This window comes from Cricetulus griseus, chromosome 3 (assembly GCF_003668045.3).
Source record: "Cricetulus griseus strain 17A/GY chromosome 3, alternate assembly CriGri-PICRH-1.0, whole genome shotgun sequence".
Lineage (NCBI taxonomy): Eukaryota > Metazoa > Chordata > Mammalia > Rodentia > Cricetidae > Cricetulus > Cricetulus griseus.
Window position 1 is genome coordinate 37913193 of NC_048596.1, and position 20516 is coordinate 37933708.

The 20516-nt window shown below is 41.9% G+C and overlaps 1 protein-coding gene across 1 annotated transcript in view; it reads left to right on the plus strand.

Annotated features, from left to right (window-relative positions):
* The window catches only part of Mamdc2 (MAM domain containing 2), a 169842-nt gene that overhangs the window by 70572 nt on the left and 78754 nt on the right, over positions 1-20516 (plus strand). Inside the window, exon 5 of the mRNA XM_027406513.2 lies at positions 1120-1257. Coding sequence (XP_027262314.1) covers positions 1120-1257 — 138 coding nt within the window. The remainder of the gene's footprint in view (positions 1-1119; positions 1258-20516) is intronic.

A 20516-nucleotide genomic window follows, 5' to 3' on the forward strand; every position in this document is an offset into this window, starting at 1 on the left:
AACACAAAGTTGTGCAGGGTAAAGACACCAGCAGGCAATGGCACTGTGGCCAGATTAGGACCAGCCATGACTCATAAGCTGTTGTCTGGCCAGCCAATGGGACAAGAGAAGAAGAATTACTAACAGCTGGAAACAGTGGCTGCATGGTCAAGACTGCTTCTGGCCAGGCTGTTTCTTCTATAAAGGGACATAGCTCACCATGGCAACCTGGCAGTGATGGAGCTGGCCACTGGCACTGATGTCACCTTCCTTCACCTCCCTTTGGCTCCATCCACCAGTAAGAAGGTGGATGGAGCAATAGAGTCGAACAGGAAGGACATCATCCTTCATTCTGTAATTGCAGGATTATGGTGTCATCGGCTGGACTGGGCTTATAAACTCCCTGTTCCCAATGAAAGATTTTGTTAATGGGGAACAATTTATAGCAAACTTGTCAATGCACCCAAGTGCAAAGGTTCTACTTCTGTATTTCTCATCTCTAGTCAGGAGATGCAGGAGGGCTATGGGCCAGGTGTGTGCCTGTCCCAACTATTCTGACTAGATTCTTATTTAGAAAGTATGGGGGGGTTAGCATCTTAGAAACATGAGTTCTGGGAATCTTGTTCATCATAAAGAGATGGAGGACAGGGTCAGCAGGCAACAGAAAGGGTGCTTCAGAAAATATTTAGAGCTGAGGGAATAACCCTAAAATGGCACACTAAAATATAGTGGAGCTGGGAACATAGGTCAGTGGCAAAGTGCTTAACATGTGCAAGACAAAAATCATCAGCTTATATCAAACATGGGCCATATGCCTGGTGCTCTGGTGCTGCCTGCCCATGCCTACAGTATGTTGTCTCCAATTCACACAACAAGAAACAGACTCCGAGATGGCGGGTCCCACAACATGGCTAATGGGAGAAAAAGGCTGTGGTTCAGAGGGGCAATGATGATGCAGGGCATCGACTCATTGCTGCACCTCTCTTCTTGACCAATATTGTTCAGAATTTCTGGTCCACAGGCCCCCATGATTGAGGAAGAGAGCCCTCAGATGGCTATGGGCAGACTCTGCAGAGAATGTGGGTGTTCCCAGGTGTGGCTGCAGGCCCATGAAATATTTATCTATTCCTCTTCCTCCAGAATGTGACTTTGAAGAAAATCATCTCTGTGGCTTTGTGAACCGATGGAATCCCAACGTGAACTGGTTTGTTGGAGGAGGAACTATGAAGAACACCCACTCCATCCTCCCACAGGATCACACGTTCAGGAGTGAGCAGGGTGAGCTGGCCACAAATGCAGCCTTCTTCCTGAGCTAACCTTGCCTTCAATTCCCACATCCTGGCTTTTGACAACAGAAGAAGGGGTGGGGAATCACACTGGGAGACCCAGTGAAAGAGAAAGAAAGGAATGAAAGGAGGGAAGGAGGGAGAGAGGGAGGAAGGAAGGAAGGAAGGAAGGAAGGAAGGAAGGAAGGAAGGAAGGAAGGAAGGATAATCTGGGAGACAGAGACAACTGCAGACATGAGCTCATAGTTAAGAAAGCCATAAACGCAAAGATTTTAGCTCATCTCTAACCTTGGATGTTTTTACATGTCAGTGGAATGTTACACTTCTTATCTATTGGTTGTATTCTTATTTCTAAAGACAAGGCTGGGATAATCCCGATCTTCATTAGAAATTGCAGGTTGGCAAGTCCTTAAGAATTTCCCAGGAGACCATCAATGCTAATGATTTTATGTATGAAGGGTGCAACAGGGCCCCCTGGTGGTCAAGTACGCTCTGCAAGGAAAATGCAGAGAGGAGACTCTTGGTGATGGAGCAAGAGAAAGCCTCTGGAAGGGAAACTAGGGCAACTGTGAGCTTCCTTGTGTCTTACTGGTCACACCTGGTCCCTGGTTTCTCCTTAACTACAAGACATCCAGCCCTCAACTCTATGACCTTTTCTAAGTATTGAGAAAATTCTGACTTTCCCTCAAGAGCAAAAGTAAGAAATTTGGATCTTTTCCTTTTCACTATTGACACATCCTAGTAGATAGTGAAGGGTCCATTTGGTCTGGTTAAATCTCTCATGATGACAGCATGGACTCTTGCCTCGACACATGACAACTGTTTGTGGTTCCTTACTGTCCTTCATTGACCTCAGATTCTTGTCATCTAAATGCTTAAAAGTATGTCTTTAACTTTGCTTCCAGTGTGTCCATTCTGCAGGTCACCTGGGCTCTGGAGTCCACATCTTGACATCATCTTGACATCACTGTTCTCTTTGTTCATACTCTGCCTCCTCCACTGTATCCAGAGTCTCAGACTTTGTTTCCCATAAGGGCCGAGCAGACTGTGGCTAGCTAGACAGTTGAGACATACAGAGTAGATAGATCTGATTGTGTTCTATCAGGATGTGAGCCCACTTCACAAGATCTTCTTTTTCCCTTAAAATAAGCAGGAATAAAGGGGTTGTTTTTGAAATTTCTCTAATAGGTGAAAATTGGTGGATATTTTCTAAACAAAATAAAGAAAAATACTACATGGGCTGGCAAAAGGTTAGCTAGCTCCTATATTTCAGCCTCTACTTTACAGGGTTTTTTTTTCCTTTTCAACATGTCCAGGCTACTTAGAAGAAAATACTTCTAAGTAGCCAGCTATGCATGCACATGGATGGGGCTTGTCTCCTTAAGATAAATCCAACTTTGCATCTAGCATTTTCATTCATTTGATCTTGAATTGGGTACAATGAAGAAAAGGACAACTGAAATGACAAGCCACCAGGCTGCTTCCAAACCTCAAGGAGTATGTCCAGGAAAGAGAACCCCATTCTCTCACAAGATCACATATGTCAAATATTACCAAAATTATCCTCTTCCCCTAAAAAAAAAAAAGAAAGGAGATAAATATTCAGAGATAAAAGGACACTTGTCCAGGTGACTGTCCAGCAGATGTCTCTGTCAGATCTAGCATGCATATATATATATATATATATATATATATATATATATATTATTCCTTCTGTGGTCTTTGTTGGAGTTGAAGACAGATAGTTATGGTTATAGTTTTCTTTAGTTATTATAAAAGATAAGCTACATATAAGACTTTAGACTCACAAAGATAGGATAGATGATAAAATATTTTCTTTAAAATCTTGCTAAATGTTAATAAACTAAATATTGTAACTATAGTTCTTACTTGATAACTGTTTTGTTATTTTACTATGTTAATGTTTAAACCTTTCTTTTATTTAGACAGAAAAGAGGAGATGATGGGGGAGGTCCTTCTGTGTATATGTTTGTTTTATTGGTTGATAAAGCACTGTTGGCCAATAGGGAAGCAAGTTAGGCGGGACCAGGACAGGAGGAGAATTCTGGGAAATGTAGGAAAAGGAGAGAGTCGCCATGTGATCCCCGGAAGAGAGGATGCATAAGGCCAGCATCCTCAGTAAGATAAGTCCTTATAAAAATATATAGATTAGTAGTTATAGTTGATAATTAAGACTAAACTAACAAATGAGAAATCCTAGTCATTGGCCAGCAGCACTGTAACTAATATAAGACTCTGTGTGTTATTTGGGGGCCCTAAAGCCATGGCAGAACCAAGGCAGCTGGCAGAAAAAGTTATCGTTACACACTTGTAAGTACTCAGAGTTAAAAGCAAAGTGCTAGATATCCAGAGATAAAGGAACCATTGTAAGTCATGACAAATGTAGGGGAGGTGTGGATTTACAGTGAGAGGAGAGAGAAGCAATGATGCTGTAAATAGCTGCGCCAACTACAAGAAGTTAAGGAGAGAGGGGTGGGATGGGGTGAAAAAGCAATGTATAGGCAAATTCGAAAAAGCTTGAATGCAAGAGGTGAATTCAACTTCACTGACAATGGGAAGCCAACAGAGGTCTTTGAACCCGGGGTGAGACAATGTCGTACAATGGCTATATCACCCTAAAGCTGATTGTCCTGCTAGATAGAGGACAAAAACGCAGAATAAGAGAATAAATTAATACCCCAGTAGCTCTTTAGATAGAATTAGGGTCAGTCATATAAGGAACTATGACAGGAAAAACGTTTTCACTTCCTAATTTTAAAAGAAAGAATTAGTGCTTTTGGTAGTATTGAGAGCTGAAATTCTATGCCTGACCTATATTTGAACCAGAATCAACTAGTGAGGCCACAGAATCCACACTAGTAATGAGGGTTATATGCAGAGTGAATGGTGGCCAGTGGTAGCATGGCCATGAATCTGCACGAGTATTATAAAAGAGAGGTTAACTTCGAACAATAAAATGTCAGCACCACTCAAAACCTGTGTTTAAATGAATAAAAAAATGCTAACAATCTCTTGGAGTTTCATAAGAGAAAATCCAGGTGACTTTCTCCTTACCCGTGGAGCCAGGCTAGCTTGGTGACTGTTCTTCTGTTGTATCTTATAAATCAAGTGCAGAGAATGGTAGGGAGTTGAAGCTGTAGTCATCATGGGTCTCTGTTTCACAGTTACACAGAGGTTCAACTGTGGGCAAGCACTAGGGAGATTTCCCAAGCCACTCAAAAATTAGTTCATGGTCTTCTGATGGCATATTCACAGTACCCCTGTCATCCTCATTGCTGCTGAGAGTCAACTGGCTGGAGGGATCGGGGAATTCTCAGGAGAGGCAAGACCAGCCTATGGACTAGTATCAGACTGTTCATGTGTCTGTATTTCCTGAATGCTGTCTCTCCTTAAAAGGGTATAATCTACAGTGCTTCCTCGGTGGCCACAGACCACTCTGGCCATATTGGGTCAGTGAAGGGTAGAGAATGAGGCAGATCAGGAGTCCCAGTGCTTGTTTTCAGTTATCAAAGAGCTGGTTTCCTGGAGCAACCCCTCAGCTTCTCAGAGTCACCATTAACCTATTTGCAGGTGAGGAAGGGATTTGCATTTAGTAACCTTTAAGATAACTTTTGCATTGCGATATTTTATGCCTGGTGCTGCACATTAAAATCCCTGATTTCAGCACCCATTGAGATCTATTTCCGAACTGTGTGGGAGCCTCCTGAATACTTACAAGCACACTGTAGTTGGCACCAGAGAAATAAAGAAAGAAAGAGAGAGAGAGAGAGAAGAAAAGAAAAAAAGAAAAGGAGGATGAAAGGTACCAAGGGCCTGGTTTTAGTGGTGTCTTGACCATAAGGTAAAGAGAAAAGGACTACAGTGTAGTCATTCTTGAAGGCCACCATGCCCTGCTGATGGGGAGGTCATCGTGGCGACTGCACTCGCCTCTGCCCTCTGTTCACTCTGCCCCATTTCCTCCTCTCTATTTTCTAACCCTTTCCACTTCCTCTGGCTGTTTCTAAAATATTCCCTAAAGGCAAGCAGCTTTGCCCGCTAGCGTTGCTGGGTACCCCTCAAATCAATATGGAAAGTTAAAAAGGCATCAGACCCTATGTCTGAAGGTGGAAAGTCTACAGAAAGCTTACACCTTGCTGCCAGCGAACCACCAGCTGACCACCAGGAAGCGGCTTCTTCATTGACCTCTCCTGTCATATAGTCACCCGTGTGCTCATTATATATACATTGTAAACAACACACACATGCACATATATATAAAGCATTCTTGCATGCTGTGGTGATATGAAAAGTCATGAACTTTAAAGAGATCTTGTCTAAAAATGTCCTTCCCCAGAACAGTAGTTTGGGGACATATTTCCTTAGTTTCTTTCCTGTTGATGTGAAATACTCTGACAAAGCAACTTAAGATACAAAGGGTTTATTTAGTTCATAGTTCATCGTTTAGTCCATTATCAAAGGGGAAGTCACACTGGCAGGAGCTTGATGTAGTCATTGACAGTGCTTCCTCAGTAAAGAAACAGAGAACAAGGGGTGAATGTGACCTTTGGTGAGAGGGTCTCCCCACTTTAATTAATATCATCAAGCTAAAGCCCCCACAGACCCATCCAAACGCTCATCTTCAAGATGTTTCTAAAATCTGCCAAGATAACAATTCACACTTACCAGTTCAATTCCACTGCTTGGCAACTTGACACCCAAACATTCATCCTTTGTCCCTATAGACTCAAGACTACATTATGCTATAAAATGCATTCAGTCCAACTTTAAACAACCCCAAACCTCTCAATAGTTCCACCACTGTCAAAAAATGTTCCTTAACTGTGAGCCCCTATAAAATTAAAAAAAAAAAAACAGTTACACACTTGCAACATATCATGGCACAGAGAAAGCATTCCCATTCCAAATGGAAAACAAGGCATAACCAGAAACAATCAAATTAAAACAAACCCAAAATCCATTAGGCAGCCCCACTCCTCTAACTCTGCTACATCAGCATATGTAAAGCCTCTCTTAGATGGACTGTACTCGTTTATAAACTCCCGTAAAGCCACTCCTTATACTTAGGATAGGGCATTAAAAAAGAAATGAGTTCTAAAGAATCTAAAATATTTACCTAAAGACTTCTGCCCACATGATGCAAAGGTTTTCCCAGTGTGACTCTTGCAGAAAAATAAAACTACCAACACTCTAAAGAAAATAGAGATTGTCTTTCTTATTTCATTTGCCTTCTATTGGATATATTGATTTTCTCTGCACTCTATCAATTTGGGTGGCAAAGGGAAGATTAAATGGTCCAGATGTCTGCCTGCAGCAGCAGATTTTCCTCTCTGTGGACTCATCTCATGTTCAATCATATACTGGAAGCAACTTAAGCTTTTCCTTTGGTAAGAAGTGGAGAATCACATAGCAGAGACCAGGGTGTGGAAGGACACTTTCCCAGATCTTTGTGTTGCTGAAAAGGGAACAGTGAATACAGCATCTGTAGAATGTAATATAAGCTTCAGTTTTTTTCATTTGATTGTATGTTTTTAACAGTTGCCCCCAAACAATGAGCTCTGACCTTTCAAATGTACACTGTCCCCAACTTCCTGTTGAATGACAGAAACAGATACTGCACTAAGAATTGAGGGATTTCTTTGAGATATGGAAGGAGGTGTGCTTTTTATCTTGTTTTCTTTTCTTGCCCAAATCTGATTCACTACATAGTGGTTTCTTCTTTGTTAATATTTTATGGAGGGGGGGGGACATTCAGGAGGTAACTTGCTGACAGCTCAGATTGGATCAGTACTGTTTTCTATGCATCTTGGCAAAGAGAAGAAAATTGATGGAAAAGTAATGAGGAGAATTCATTATTTTGCAGAGGCTTGAGGTTTTTAAAATCAAGCTGCTCAGAGTGCCACTCTGCAAGGAACTGGACAAAATTTCCAAACTCAAAATAAGATCAGGATTATTTTATTCCTCCAAAGCTCATGAGATGGATGAATCAGCTCTCCATAAGTCATGCCATTTTTCTCACTTTGATTTGGATGGAGCCCCAAGTGTCAGCTCAATGGCACCTACTCATTCTCTCTGCATCCCACTGCCTGGGTCGTGTGGCATTAGCACCCAGTGGGATTGTGGCTTTGTTCATTTCCTCAGTATTGCCTTCATACAATCTTTTGGATCTCCCTCTGATATTCCATCTTTGAATATCAGCCTCCTTTCTAAGGGTTAAGTCAGCCAGGGCAAAACTCCCAGGTCTTATCTGATGCCCATCTCTCAGGCTCTTCCACAGAGTAGCAGCATCGGGGACAAGTTTGTACTTTGTCTCTTTCTAGGTCTTCACTTTTCTCTTCTTTGACTTCCCCCCATTCCCTGTACCACAGTTATGTTTTGGGAATTTGGGAAAGAACAATGGGGCTCGGAACATAAAAGAAGGGCAATGGACAAACACTTCCTGCCTGGTGCTGTTTAATCTTAGCATGATGCCCTTAAACTGCAAATGGTCAAAGGCCACTTCTCCCATGGCCAATGAGAATTGCTCTCTAAGTCTCAAGAAATGAATGATGCTATTTCTGGTTGACTATATGAACCTCTTTCAGATTTTAGGAATAATGGGACCAGCCAGATTTTCTCAATGGGTGATACCATACACACAGGCAGTCCTCTTGAGAGGATTTCTCTGAAGTGCTGTAGCCCACTCAGGCCAAGGAAAAAGCCAGTGTCTTTATTCCATCAAACTCTAGAAAGTCGTTGGCAACAAAAATTGTCTTCTCAGCACTATCCCCACAGCTCTACAGTCAGATTCTTGCCATTTCCTACATCCAGGAAAGGCCAGACATTTCCCTTTGTGCTACACACTTATCTTTCACTGATCAAATTCTCTCTAGAACTCTGATTCAATTAGGGCTGGGAAGATGGCTCACTGGGTAAAGTGCTTATCATGCAAGCATGAGGACAAGAGTTCAGATCCCTAGAATCGAAGTAAGTGGGGAGACCCACCTCTAGTTCCAGAACTCTGAAGGCAGACTAGCCAGAGCAAGCTGGTGAGCCAGGCCAGCATTGTCACCAAGCTCTGGATTCAACTGAGAGACCCTGTTTCAATAAACAAGGAGGAGACTATTGAGGAAGACTCCTAAACGTCAATGTTATAACTTTACATACAAATGTACCCACACATATACAAGAATACACACACACACACACACACACACACACACACACACACACACACACACGCACACACACACGCTCACGCACACACACACTAAAAAGTTAAAAACAATAACTCTGATCGCCTTTCTGTCAAGGTCCAAGGCAATTGCAGAACCTGGAACTGTCTGCCTATATGATAGTAAGGTTAAATGGCAACTTCCATCTTTCATTCCCTGCTTTATCTGCTCCCCTTGGATTAAGGTAAGAAAGAGAAAAAAAACATGCTGTAAGAAAATACAGCAGGGACTGGAGAGATGGCTCAAAGGTTAATAGCACTGACTTCTCTTCCAGAGGTCCTGAGTTCAATTCCCAGCAACCACATGTTGGCTCTCAACCATCTACAATGGGATCTGATGCCCTCTTCTGGCCTGCAGGAATACATGCAGACAGAGCACCATATACATAAAATAATTAAAAGATTTTTTAAAAAAAGGAAAGAAACTACAACAATGACAGTTCCCTTCCACAAAAAAAAAGGCTGTCTCTAGCCTTCTCATATATCCTTATTAGAAGGAAGATATGGAATAAAGTTGTCAGAATCACCTAAGTGACAGGTGTTGTCACTTGCTATATTAACAATCCATCTCTATACTCTTTAGAATATAGAATCTCTCAGCTATATGTGATGACACACATCTATAACCCCACACTCGGAAGGGAAAGACAGAGGACCAAGAAGTCAAGGTCATCATGGGCTACAGAGCAAGACCTTGTTTGAAGAAAAGAAAGGGAGGAAGAGAGAGGGAGGCTGAGGGAGGGAGGGAGGAATAGAGGAAGGGGAGGAAAGAAGGAGGGAGGGAGGGAGGGAGAGAGGGAGGGAGGGAGAACAGGAAATAGAGACAGACTCATATTGCCCATGTTCTTGGCCTTGAGATCTTAGCAGAGCGTAGAAGTCTGTAAGACAGTATAAGTCTGTCATACAGAGTAGAAATCTGTTATTCTGAGAAAAAACCTGGGGGCAAATAGCCTAAAAGTAGGAAAGATTTATTTTGGCTCAGGATTTCAGAGGTTTCCATCTCTGTGGTCTGTTGGTCCCATTGCTTTGGACCTGAGACAAAGCAAAGCACTGCAGTGGTTTGAACATGTGCAGAGACTGCTCTCTTTACGAACAGAAGTGTAAAGAACAGAAGGGATCAAAAACAGTCATACATCCAGTGACCTTTGGATTCCAACTAGGCACCACCTCCTAGTTTCTACAGCCTCCCAATAATGCTATCAAATTATGAATCCATTAATTCCTTAATCGTTGATTAGGTCAGAGACCTCATGATCCACTATTTCCCCAAAGCCTCACTCCTGAACACTGTATTAGAGCCAAGGCTTCAACATATGAATTCTGAGGGGATATTTCATATCCAAGTTATAACAATGTACCACCCGACATTCATGTATATTTCTTTTTTGTAATTAATTTTTTTGTTAGTTCATATTAGGAACAAGGTTGCTTCACATGTCAATCCCTTCTCCCTCTCCCTCACCTCCCCCCAACCCTCCCTCCAACCCCCCACCTGCCCCCACCCCATCTACCCTCCACTCCCCAGGGAGGGTAGGGCCCTCAAGCTGTCTCCCCAAAGTCCACCACATCATCCAGGCCTAGTCCCTCCCGGATGTGTCCAGGCCGAGAGTGTATTCCTTCACATGGGATGGGCTCTCAAAGTCCCTTCTTACACAAGGGAAAAATACTAATCCACCACCAGGGTCCCCCTAGAGTGCTGAGGCCTCCTCATTGACATCCATGTTCAGGGGTCTGGATCAGTCCTGAGCTGGCCTCCCAGACAGCAGTCTGGGGTCCATGTGCTCCCCCTTGTTCAGGTCAGCTGTTTCTGTGGGTTTCACCAGCCTGGTACCCACCCCTTTGATCTTCATTCCTTCCTCTCTGCAACAGGGTTCCAGAGTTCAGTTCAGTGTATATCTGTGGATGTCTGCCTCTGCTTCCATCAGCCACTAGATTAGGGCTCTAGGATGGCATAAAAAGTAATCATCAGTCTCATTATAGGGGAAGGACGTTTAGGTTATCCTCTCCACCATTGTCTATATTGTCAGTTCATGTCATTCTTGTAGATCTCTGGAAATCTCTCTAGTGCCAGATCTCTCCTCGGACCTATAATGGCTCCTTCTGATATGGTATCTCTCATCCTGCTCTCCTCTATTCTTCCCCCAACTCAACGTTTCTACTCCTCCATTTCCTCCTCTCCCCACCTCTTCTCCACCTCTCATTCTGGCAGCTCCCTCTCCCCTACCCTTATGCTCCCAATTAGCTCATGAGATCCTGCCCCTTCCCATTCCTGGGATCCATGCATTTTTCCCTTAGAGTCCTCCTTGTTTCCTAATTTCTTTGGTGAAGAGGATTGTAGGCTGGTAATCCTTTGCTCTAAGTCAAAAATTCATACATGGGTGAGTACATACCATGTTTGTCTTTTTGTGACTGGATTACCTCACTCAGGATGGGTTCTTCTAGTTCCATCCATATGCCTGCGGATTTCAAGATTCCATTGTTTTTTTTCTGCTGAGTAGTACTCCATTGTATAAATGTACCACATTTTCTCTATCCATTCATCAGTTGAGGGGCATCTAGGTTGCTTTGAGTTTCTGGCTATTACAAACAATGCTGCTATGAACATGGTTGAACATATGTCCTTGTTGTATGGATGTGCATTATTTGGGTATATTCCCAAGAGAGGAGTTTCTGGATCTTGAGGTAGACAGATTCCCATTTTTCTCAGCAACCACCATACTGATTTCCAAAGTGGTCTTACAAGTTTGCACTCCCACCAGCAATGGGGGAGTGTTCCTTTTTCTCCACATCCTCTCCAGCATAGATTGTCATTGATGTTTTTAATTTTAGCCATTCTGGCCGGTGTAAAATGGTATCTCAGAGTTGTTTTGAGTTGCATTTCTCTGATGGCCAAGGATTTTGAGCACTTTCTTAAGTGTCTTTCAGCCATGTCAGATTCCTCTGTTGAGAATTATCTATTTAGTTCTGCACCCCACTTTTTAATTTCATTGTTGGTGTTTTGGTGGCTAGCTTCTTGAGTTCATTGTATATTTTGGAAATTAGCCATCTGTCAGATGTGGGGTTGGTGAAGATCTTTTCCCATTCTGTGGCTGTCGTTTTGTCTTACTGACTGTGTCCTTTGCCTTACAGAAGCTTCTCAGTTTCAGGAGGTCCCATTTATTAATTGCAGATCTCAATGTCTGTGCTACTGGTGTAATGTTCAGGAAGTGGTCTCCTGTGCCAATTCGTCAAGGGTATCTCCCACTTTCTCTTCTAGAAGATTCAGTGTGGCTGGATTTATGTTGAGATCTTTGATCCATTTGCACTTAAGTTTTGTGCATGGTGACAGGTATGGATCTATCTGCAATCTTCTGCATGTCCGAATCCAGTTGTGCCAGCACCATTTGTTGAAGATGCTATCTTTTTTCCATTGTATAGATTTAGCATCTTTGTCAAAAATAAGGTGTTTGTAGGTGTGTGAGTTAATATCAGGCTTTTCAATTCGATTCCATTGGTCTATCTGTCTATTTTTGTGCCAATACCAAGCTGTTTTCAGAACTATGGCTCTATAATGGAGCTTGAAGTCAGGGATGGTGATGCCTCTGGAAGATCCTTTACTGCACAGAGTTGTTTTGGCTATCCTGGGTTTTTTGTTTTTCCATATAAAGTTGAGTATTGTTCTTTCAAGGTCTGTGAAGAACTGTGTTGGAATTTGATGGGGATTGCATTGACTCTGTAGATTACTTTTGGCAAGATTGCCATTTTTACTATGTTGATTCTACCTATCCAAGAGCATGGGAGATCTTTCCATTTTTTGGTATCTTCTTTAATTTCTTTCTTTAAAGACTCAAAGTTCTTACTGTACAGATCTTTCACTGTTTTGGTTAGTGTTACCCCAAGATATTTTATGGTGCTTGTGGATATTGTGAAGGGTGATATTTCTCTGATTTCTTTCTCATTGCATTTATCATCTGTATATAGTAGGGCTACTGATTTTTTGAGTTAATTTTGTATCCTGCTACTTTGCTGAAGGTGTTTATCAGCTGTAGGAATTCCCTGGTAGAGTTTTTCAGGTCACTTATGTAGACTATCATATCATCTGCAAATAGTGAAAGTTTGACTTCTTCCTTTCCAATTTGTATCCCTTTGATCTCCTTTTCTTGTCTTATTGCTCTAGCTGTAACTTCAAGTACAATATTGAAGAGATATGGAGAGAGTAGACTGCCTTGTCTTGTTCCTGATTTTAGAGGAATCGCTTTGAGTTTCTCTCCATTTAGTTTGATGTTGGCTATTGGTTTGGTGTATAATGCTTTTATCATGTTTAGATATGTTCCTGTTATTCCTGTTCTCTCCAAGATCTTTATCATGAAGGGATGTTGGATTTTGTCAAAGGCTTTTTCAGCATCTAGTGAGATGATCATGTGGTTTTTCTTTTTCAGTTTGTTTATATGGTGGATTACATTGATGGATTTTCATATGTTGAACCATCCTTGCATCCCTCGGATGAAGCCTACTTGATCATAGTGGATGATTTTTCTGATGTGTTCTTGGATTCAATTCGCCAATATTTTGTTGAGTATTTTTGCATCGATGTTCATGAGGGATATTGGTCTGTAGTTCTCTTTTTTAGTTGTATCTTTGTGTGGCTTGGGTATCAAAGTGATGGTAGCCTCGTAAAAAGAGTTTGGCAATGTCCCTTCTGCTTCTATTGTGTGGAACAATTTGAGGAGTACTGGTATTAGCTCTTTTTTGAATTTCTGGTAGAATTCTGGAGTAAAGCCATCTGGCCCTGGGATTTTTTTTTTAGTTGGGAGGCTTTTGATGACTGCTTCTATTTCATTAGGGGTTATAGGTCAATTTAAACTGCATATTTATTCTTGGTTTAATTTTGGTAAGTGATATCTATCCAGAAAATTGTCCATTTCCTTTAGATTTTTTATTTTTTTTGGAGTACAAGTTTTCAAAGTATGACCTGATGATTCTTTCGATTTCCTCAGTGTCCATTGTTATACCCCCCTTTTTGTTTCTGATTTTGTTAATTAGCATGCTCTCTCTCTGCCTTTTGGTTAGTTTGGATAGAGGTTTGTCTATCTTGTTGATCTTCTCAAAGAACCAACTCTTTGTTTCATTGATTCTTTGTAATGTTTTCCTAGTTTCTACTTTATTAATTTCAGCCCTCAGTTTGATTATTTCCTGACATCTACTCCTCCGTGGTAAGTTTGCTTCTTTTTGTTCTAAAGCTTTCAGTTGTTCCATCAATTCTCTAATGTGACTATTCTCCAGTTTCTTCATATGGGCACTTAGTGCTATGAACTTTCCTCTTAGCACTGATTTCAGAGTGTCCCATAAGTTCGGGTATGTTGTGTCTACATTCTCATTAAATTCTAGGAAGTCTTTAATTTCACTTTTTACTTCTTTTTTTACTTCTTCCTTGACCCAGGAATGGTGCAATTGAGTAATATTCAATTTCCATGAGTTTGTAGGTTTTCTGCAATTTGTATTGCTGTTGAATTCTAATCTTAAAGCATGGTGTTTTGATAAGATACAGGGGTTATTTCAGTTTTTTGTATCTGTGGAGGTTTTGTTATGTTGCCAAGTATGTGGTCAATTTTAGAGAAGGTTCCATGTGGTGCTGAGAAGAAGGTATATTCTTTTGTGTTTGGATGGAATGTTCTATAGGTATCTGTTAATCCCAATTGGGTCATAATTTCTGTTAGATCCTTTATTTCTTTGTTAAGTTTCTGTATGGTGGTCCTGTCTAGTGGTGAAAGAGGGGTGTTGAAGTCTCCTACTATAAGTGTGTGTGGTTTGAGCTTTAGTAATGTTTCTTTTACAAATGTGGGTGCCTTCGTATTTGGGGCATAGATGTTTAGGATTGAGACTTCATCTTGATGGACTTTTCCTGTGATGAGTATGAAATGCCCTTCTTTTGATCGATTTTAGTTTAAAGTCTAACTTGTTAGATATTAGGATTGTTACACCAGCTTGTTTCTTGGGTCCATTTGATGAAAAATCTTTCTCCAACCCTTTACTCTGAGGTAACGCCTGTCTTTGAAATTGAGGTCTGTTTCTTGTATACAGCAGAAGGATGGATTCTGTCTTCGTATTCATTCTGTTAACCTGTATCTTTTTATAGACAGGTTAAGACCATTGACATTGAGTGATATTAATGTCCATTGATTGTTGGTTCTTGTTTGTTTTGGATTTATTGTTGGTGCTGTCATTGTGTGTGGATTTCGCCCTCCTGTTTCTTTTCCTGTTTGGTAAAGTTGGATTATCTATTACCTATGTTTTTGTGAGTGTAGTTATTTTCATTGGGTTGGAGTTTTCCCTCTAGGACTTTCTATAGTGCTGGATTTGTGGATATGTATTGTTTAAATCTGTTTTTGTCATGGAATATCTTGTTTTCTCCATCTATAGTGATTGAAAGCTTTGCTGGGTACAGTAGTCTTGGTTGGCATCCATGTTCCCTTAGTGTTTGTAGGACATCTATCCAGGACCTTCTGGCTTTCAAAGTTCCCATTGAGAAGTCAGGTGTGATTCTGATAGGTCTGCCTTTATATGTTACTTGACCTTTTTCCTTTGCTGTTCTTAATATTTTCTCTTTATTCTGTAAGTTTGGTGTTTTATTATGTGGCGAGGGGAGTTCTTTTTGTGGTCCAGTCTATTTGGTGTTCTGTAAGCTTCTTGTATTTTCATAGGCATATACTTGTGTAGGTTGGGGAAGTTTTCTTCTATGATTCTGTTGAATATGTTTTCTGTACCTTTGAGCTGTATTTCTTCACCTTCTTCTATACCTATTATTCTTAGATTCGGCCTTTTCACGGTGTCCCATATTTCCTGGATATTTGTGTTAGAGATTTGTTGGACTTGAGATTTTCTTTGGTTGATGACCATATATCCTCTAGCGAGTCTTCCACAACTGAGATTCTCTCTTCCATCTCTTGTATTCTATTGGTTATACTCACATCCTTAGATCCTAATCGTTTATCCAGCCTTTGTATTTCCAGCATCCCCTCATTCTGTGTTTTCTTTATTGTTTCTATTTCAACTTTCATGCCTTGAATTGTTTCCAGTGCTTCCTTCACTTGTTTGGTTATTTTGCTTTAGATTCTTTAAGAGAATTACTTATTTCTTGAATTTTTTGCTTGCTTTTTCTTCTATTTCTTTAAGAAATTTCCTTGTTTCCTCTTTAAGGGTCTCGACATCTTCATGAAGTAGATTTTTAGGTCTGTCTCTTCTTCTTCCTCTGTGTTGTGCTTTTCAGATCTTGCTGGTGTGGAGTCCCTGGATTCTGGTGGTGTCATATTGGTCTTTCTGTTGAGTGTGGTCTTACTCTGCCTTCTTCCCATCCCTTTTTTCAGTGAGTGCAGGTGGGGTCTCTCTATCTCCTCCTGTCACCCGGTGGTTCAATGTCTACAGATATGGATGGTCTTGCTTCTCCTGATAGTCTCCTCACTCAGGAGAGGTTGGGGCTGCAGATGGGGAAAGAAGAGTGAGGTATTTCCAGACTCAAGGAGGTCCTTCCTGTCTGGGCAAGTTCACTCTATGCAGGCATGTTCACTCTCTGCAGCTGCAGGCCCAGAGAGATCCTGGGGTGATGGGAACCTTGGGCAGAAGTAGGGCTCAGGAAAGGTCAGGGAGCCCCTATATTTTTTTCATCTTTGAATGCTGTAAAAAAAAAGAATGGAGTCGGCTCTATTAAAGACCTGCTCCCACCCTTGAACTAAGGGTTCCTGAAAATAGCTACCAGATATGCAATGTGGGAAAGTAGGTGGATTGACTCACTGTCTTTGAGTGTTGTCTACTCATCATGGCAGCAGTCAAGTGGGTATTTCCATCTGGAACATGTTTCTTCAGCCCAAGTTGTACCAGGAGGCAGCCTGTCTGGGTAGCTAGCAAGATGGAAGCAGACAAAGCAACTACAGCAAAAAATGTGGCCAACGTGGGATGAATCCTAGCTGAGTCCCAGGCTGTGTTTGGCACCATGGTTAAGCTGTGGGCAATCTTTAAGGGAATTCTGGGTAGCCAGGCTGTTTGAAGATACATGCTCAGGAACTGTCCTCTGAGTTCTTCTCCTAAACCTTGGGAAAGTGGACAGGGGTAAAGAGCTGCTAAGGCTGTCTGAAAGGTTTCACTAACACAGAGAGCTGCTGTAAGGAAGAAGGGAGGCTCTCTTCAGAAGAAAGTTCGAGGACTACACTCAGGCATTACACAGGAGGCCTAAGTGTCAGCTGGTATTGTCACAGATTATTATCTTTCTGGTGAATTAGACAGTATTTTACCCTGCAGAAGCCTCGGGTTTTTAAGTATAAGTAAGCATCGGGTACTAACAGACTTCCTGAGTGTGACAAAGCAACAGAGCCCAGAGGAGTGCCAATGAACATCCTGATTCTTAGCCTTGTGAGGAACCCATTGTATCTATTTACACTTTTTCATTTTTAGTTAAATTGGTTTTCCTGGTTGGTTGGTTGGTTTTGAGAAAGCATTTCTCATGGTAAGCTATGTAGCACAGGCTGGCCTCAAATTTGTGATCTTCCTACCTAAGCCTCCATGGAGTTGGGATGTACACCATGCCTGGCCTAAAGTTTTAACTCTGGGCCTTCAGGCTCTGCAATGATTTGGTTGTTTATAAAATCCTGTTAAGCTAGAATACACCTGTAGCAGGTTCATATCTGAGTTTTCTTGTACTTAGATCCTAATGATCTGATAAAAATAGTCCTTCCCCAAGGTACTAGAAACCCAACAACCCTAAGCCACATCAGACTGATCTGAGCTGAGTAAAAAAAATCCCATAATGCCAGGTAGACATGCTTTCTTAGAATGCCAAGCTACCTTCTTCCTTCCTATTGACAGAGCACAAGGACACACCCCTTCCTCCTTCTAATCCCCAGCTGCCTCTCTCAGCAGATTTCACCAGAGGTGCACTCAGCCAGGGCTTTGTCATCCCTCCAGCCTGGGTTCCAGGATCAGACACCTGGTTTCTGAATCATCTTAATCCCTTTAAATCAGATGATAAACTTGTGGTGAGCTGTCTTCTTTTTTGTTTTTGTTTTTGTTTTTTCTGGTAAGAAACTTCATGTTACTCAGGTTGTCTATAAATAACACCCAACTGTGTCAACAAAGAGTCCTAGAGAAGAAAAGAAGGGCAGCTGACTGTGGGCTAGGCTAGTGGTTCCATGTGAGACTTGGTGTCAGCAATCTTGGTAGCACTCTTGGCAACCTCTCTGACTCACTTTGGGCAAGTCACATTCTGTTTTCTGGATGCTCTTTGGACCAGAAATGTAACTGTGGTTTGCTTGGCTCAGCACCATAAGCATGAGTTGTTGACGAGGCACTTCAACGGCTAACGAGGGGATGAAAACAGTATTCCCACAGCAGGTGAAGAAAACCATCCTTGACCATCTGATGGCTGTCAGCTGAAAAGATGTGTTTGTAACCGGGATGTAGCTAAGAAATTTCTCTAGTTCAGCACAATAACAGCACAACCCTGGAGTGGAACAGGCTGTTTCCAGGAGATCTGTTAGGAACTTTCTTTTGGAGATAGATCACCTTACCATGGAAAGAATGGTTTCCCTCCTCATGGCTGAGGCAGTTTGAGTTCCATTAGAAACAGACACTAAGCTAGAACTGGGGGGAAATGCTTGGGAAGAACTAAGGCAGAAATTGTCGGTGTAGCTCATTAGAACAGTGGGTGCACGCATCTTAAAACCATGGCGGCTTTAAGGTTCCCTCACTGAGCTTTAACCTTGGTTATTTTAAAAGCAAAGTGAATAGCAAAACAAAAATAACAAGTCCAGCCCAAACGACTTTACCTTTATGTACCAACGCGTTCATATACTAGACAATTTCAGATCCTGAGAAAGAGGAGAGGCCCAGGCCTCCAGCAGAATAGCCCAGCTGTAGTGTCCCTGATTGCGCGTTCCCTGGCTCGGAGCATCCTGAGATGGTGTGTCTTTGGTAGGAATGCCATGACAATCCACATGTGGGGCATCTGAGACTGACAAGCCAATTTCAGTGCCTGCAAGTTCTGTTGCAGAAATCTGACCCGCTTCTGCCCCCATAGTGAGGTAGGAGGAAACAAAATCTTACAGCTCTCTCTTCATGGCAGTCCCCTTGTAAATACTGTTTCACTCTTACGACATATAACAGAAGGCAGCACGCAATCATTTATGGTCACATGTGTTCTCCATTATTAGGATGTTCTGTGGAGGCAGGCTGGACCCTAGGATTATATTAGAGGGAGGGGCATGTGACTATAAGAAGTGGTATTCCTTATATATCAGAAGTTCTTTGTGTCCATCTTGTGATATATTGATTTGATGCACACAATATTTCGAAAATTACAGTAAGGAGTATTTATTATATATCAAATTGTGCTGCCCCTCGATTAATATATTAAGTCCTAAATCCTCGTGCTTCAGAGTGTGTCCTTCTTTGGAAATAAAGTGTATTACTTTTCTCGTCATTACGATCAGATACCTGACAGAGGCAACTTAAAGGAAGAAGGATTCACCTTGGCTTAGAGGTGAAGGGATGCAGTCCTTATTAATGGGGAAGGGGTCAGAGTTAACAGCAGTTGTCAACTTGACACACCTGGGAAGAGGGAACTTCAGCTGAGGGATTGTCTTCACTGCATTGACCTGTGGCCATGTATGTGAGACATTTTCTTACTCATTAGCTGATGGGGGGGGGGGAAAGCTCACTATGGGAGGTACCATCCCTGCAGGAAGGCCTGGGCTGCGTAAGGAAGGCAACTGAGCAAGCTAGTAAGTAGCATTCCTTCATTCATCTCTGCTTCAGTTGCCACCTTGAGCTCCTGTCCTGACTTCCCTCCGTGATGGGAAGTAACCTTGGAGTTGTGAGATGAAATAAACCTTTCCTTCCCAAGCAACTTTGGTCATAGTGTTTATCACAGCAAGAAAAGCAATCTAGAACAGAAGCCAAGGCAGCCAATGGCTTCATGTTGGTGGGACCATGGGACTAGGATCTTCTAGCATACTGATATAAGAGTAAACAGAAAGGGGACCACAGGTAGAGGTATGTTATAAACCGGCCAGGACCCACATCCCAAAGGATCCATAACCTCTCCAAAAAGGATCCCTAACCTCTCCAAACAGTACCACTATTTGAACACCAACTGTTCAAACACATACATCTGTGGGAGACATTTACAGTTCAAGCATAATATGTAGGCTTGTGCATGCAACTAAGAAGATGCAGAAGAGGGTAGACTCCCAATCAAATATGAAGCGTGGCCTTGAGAAAAGGGAACTTTTAATGTAGAGAGAAACACAATTGAGAGAATGATGTGTAAACATAAAGACTGAGAGCTACAAAGCCAAGGGATGCTAGAGACCATCAGCAGACCAACAGAAGTTAGGAGGTAGGTGTGGGACACGTCCTTCCTTCAAGGGAGCCAACTCTGTTGACATGATTTGAGACTCAGAGCCTCCAGCACTGAGACAATAAATTCCTGTTGCTTAAATCACCTCAAATGTGATATTTTGTTGTCAGCATAGTCACAACACCTCACCAAGGACATGGGATTCAAAGTCAGTTCTCTTCAATGGAGAATCAAAGCTCTTCCTTTTCTCCATATTGTTTGCTCCAGCCTTTAGTGGAGGTTAGTGGCTCTGGGTCTGCCAAGTGCTGTTGTCACCAGGGTCCATCAACAGTGGCATCACAAATTCAGACTCCCAAACCCTAGCCTGTGAGCACTCTTGTATCACTCAACCACATGGTATGCACTTGATGTAAGACGTGAAAATATGCGGGGGGGGGGGGTCTCGCCATGCCTTTAAAATACAAGACAGTACAGTCTTGACATCTCACAACTCAAAAAGGCTTAGGAAAGGATCACGTCTGATATAGTGGTGTATTCATCTGTGAAAATCCAAACACTTCAAAGATGACACATCCTTCCTGTGTGAATAATTTACTTCAATCCAAAGTAAAGGAAAATTTAAACGGCTTCTCATCAGGCATTTGCAGTGCGCAATAAGCTGATGCGTCCATCTCCTAGCTGTGACATTTATATA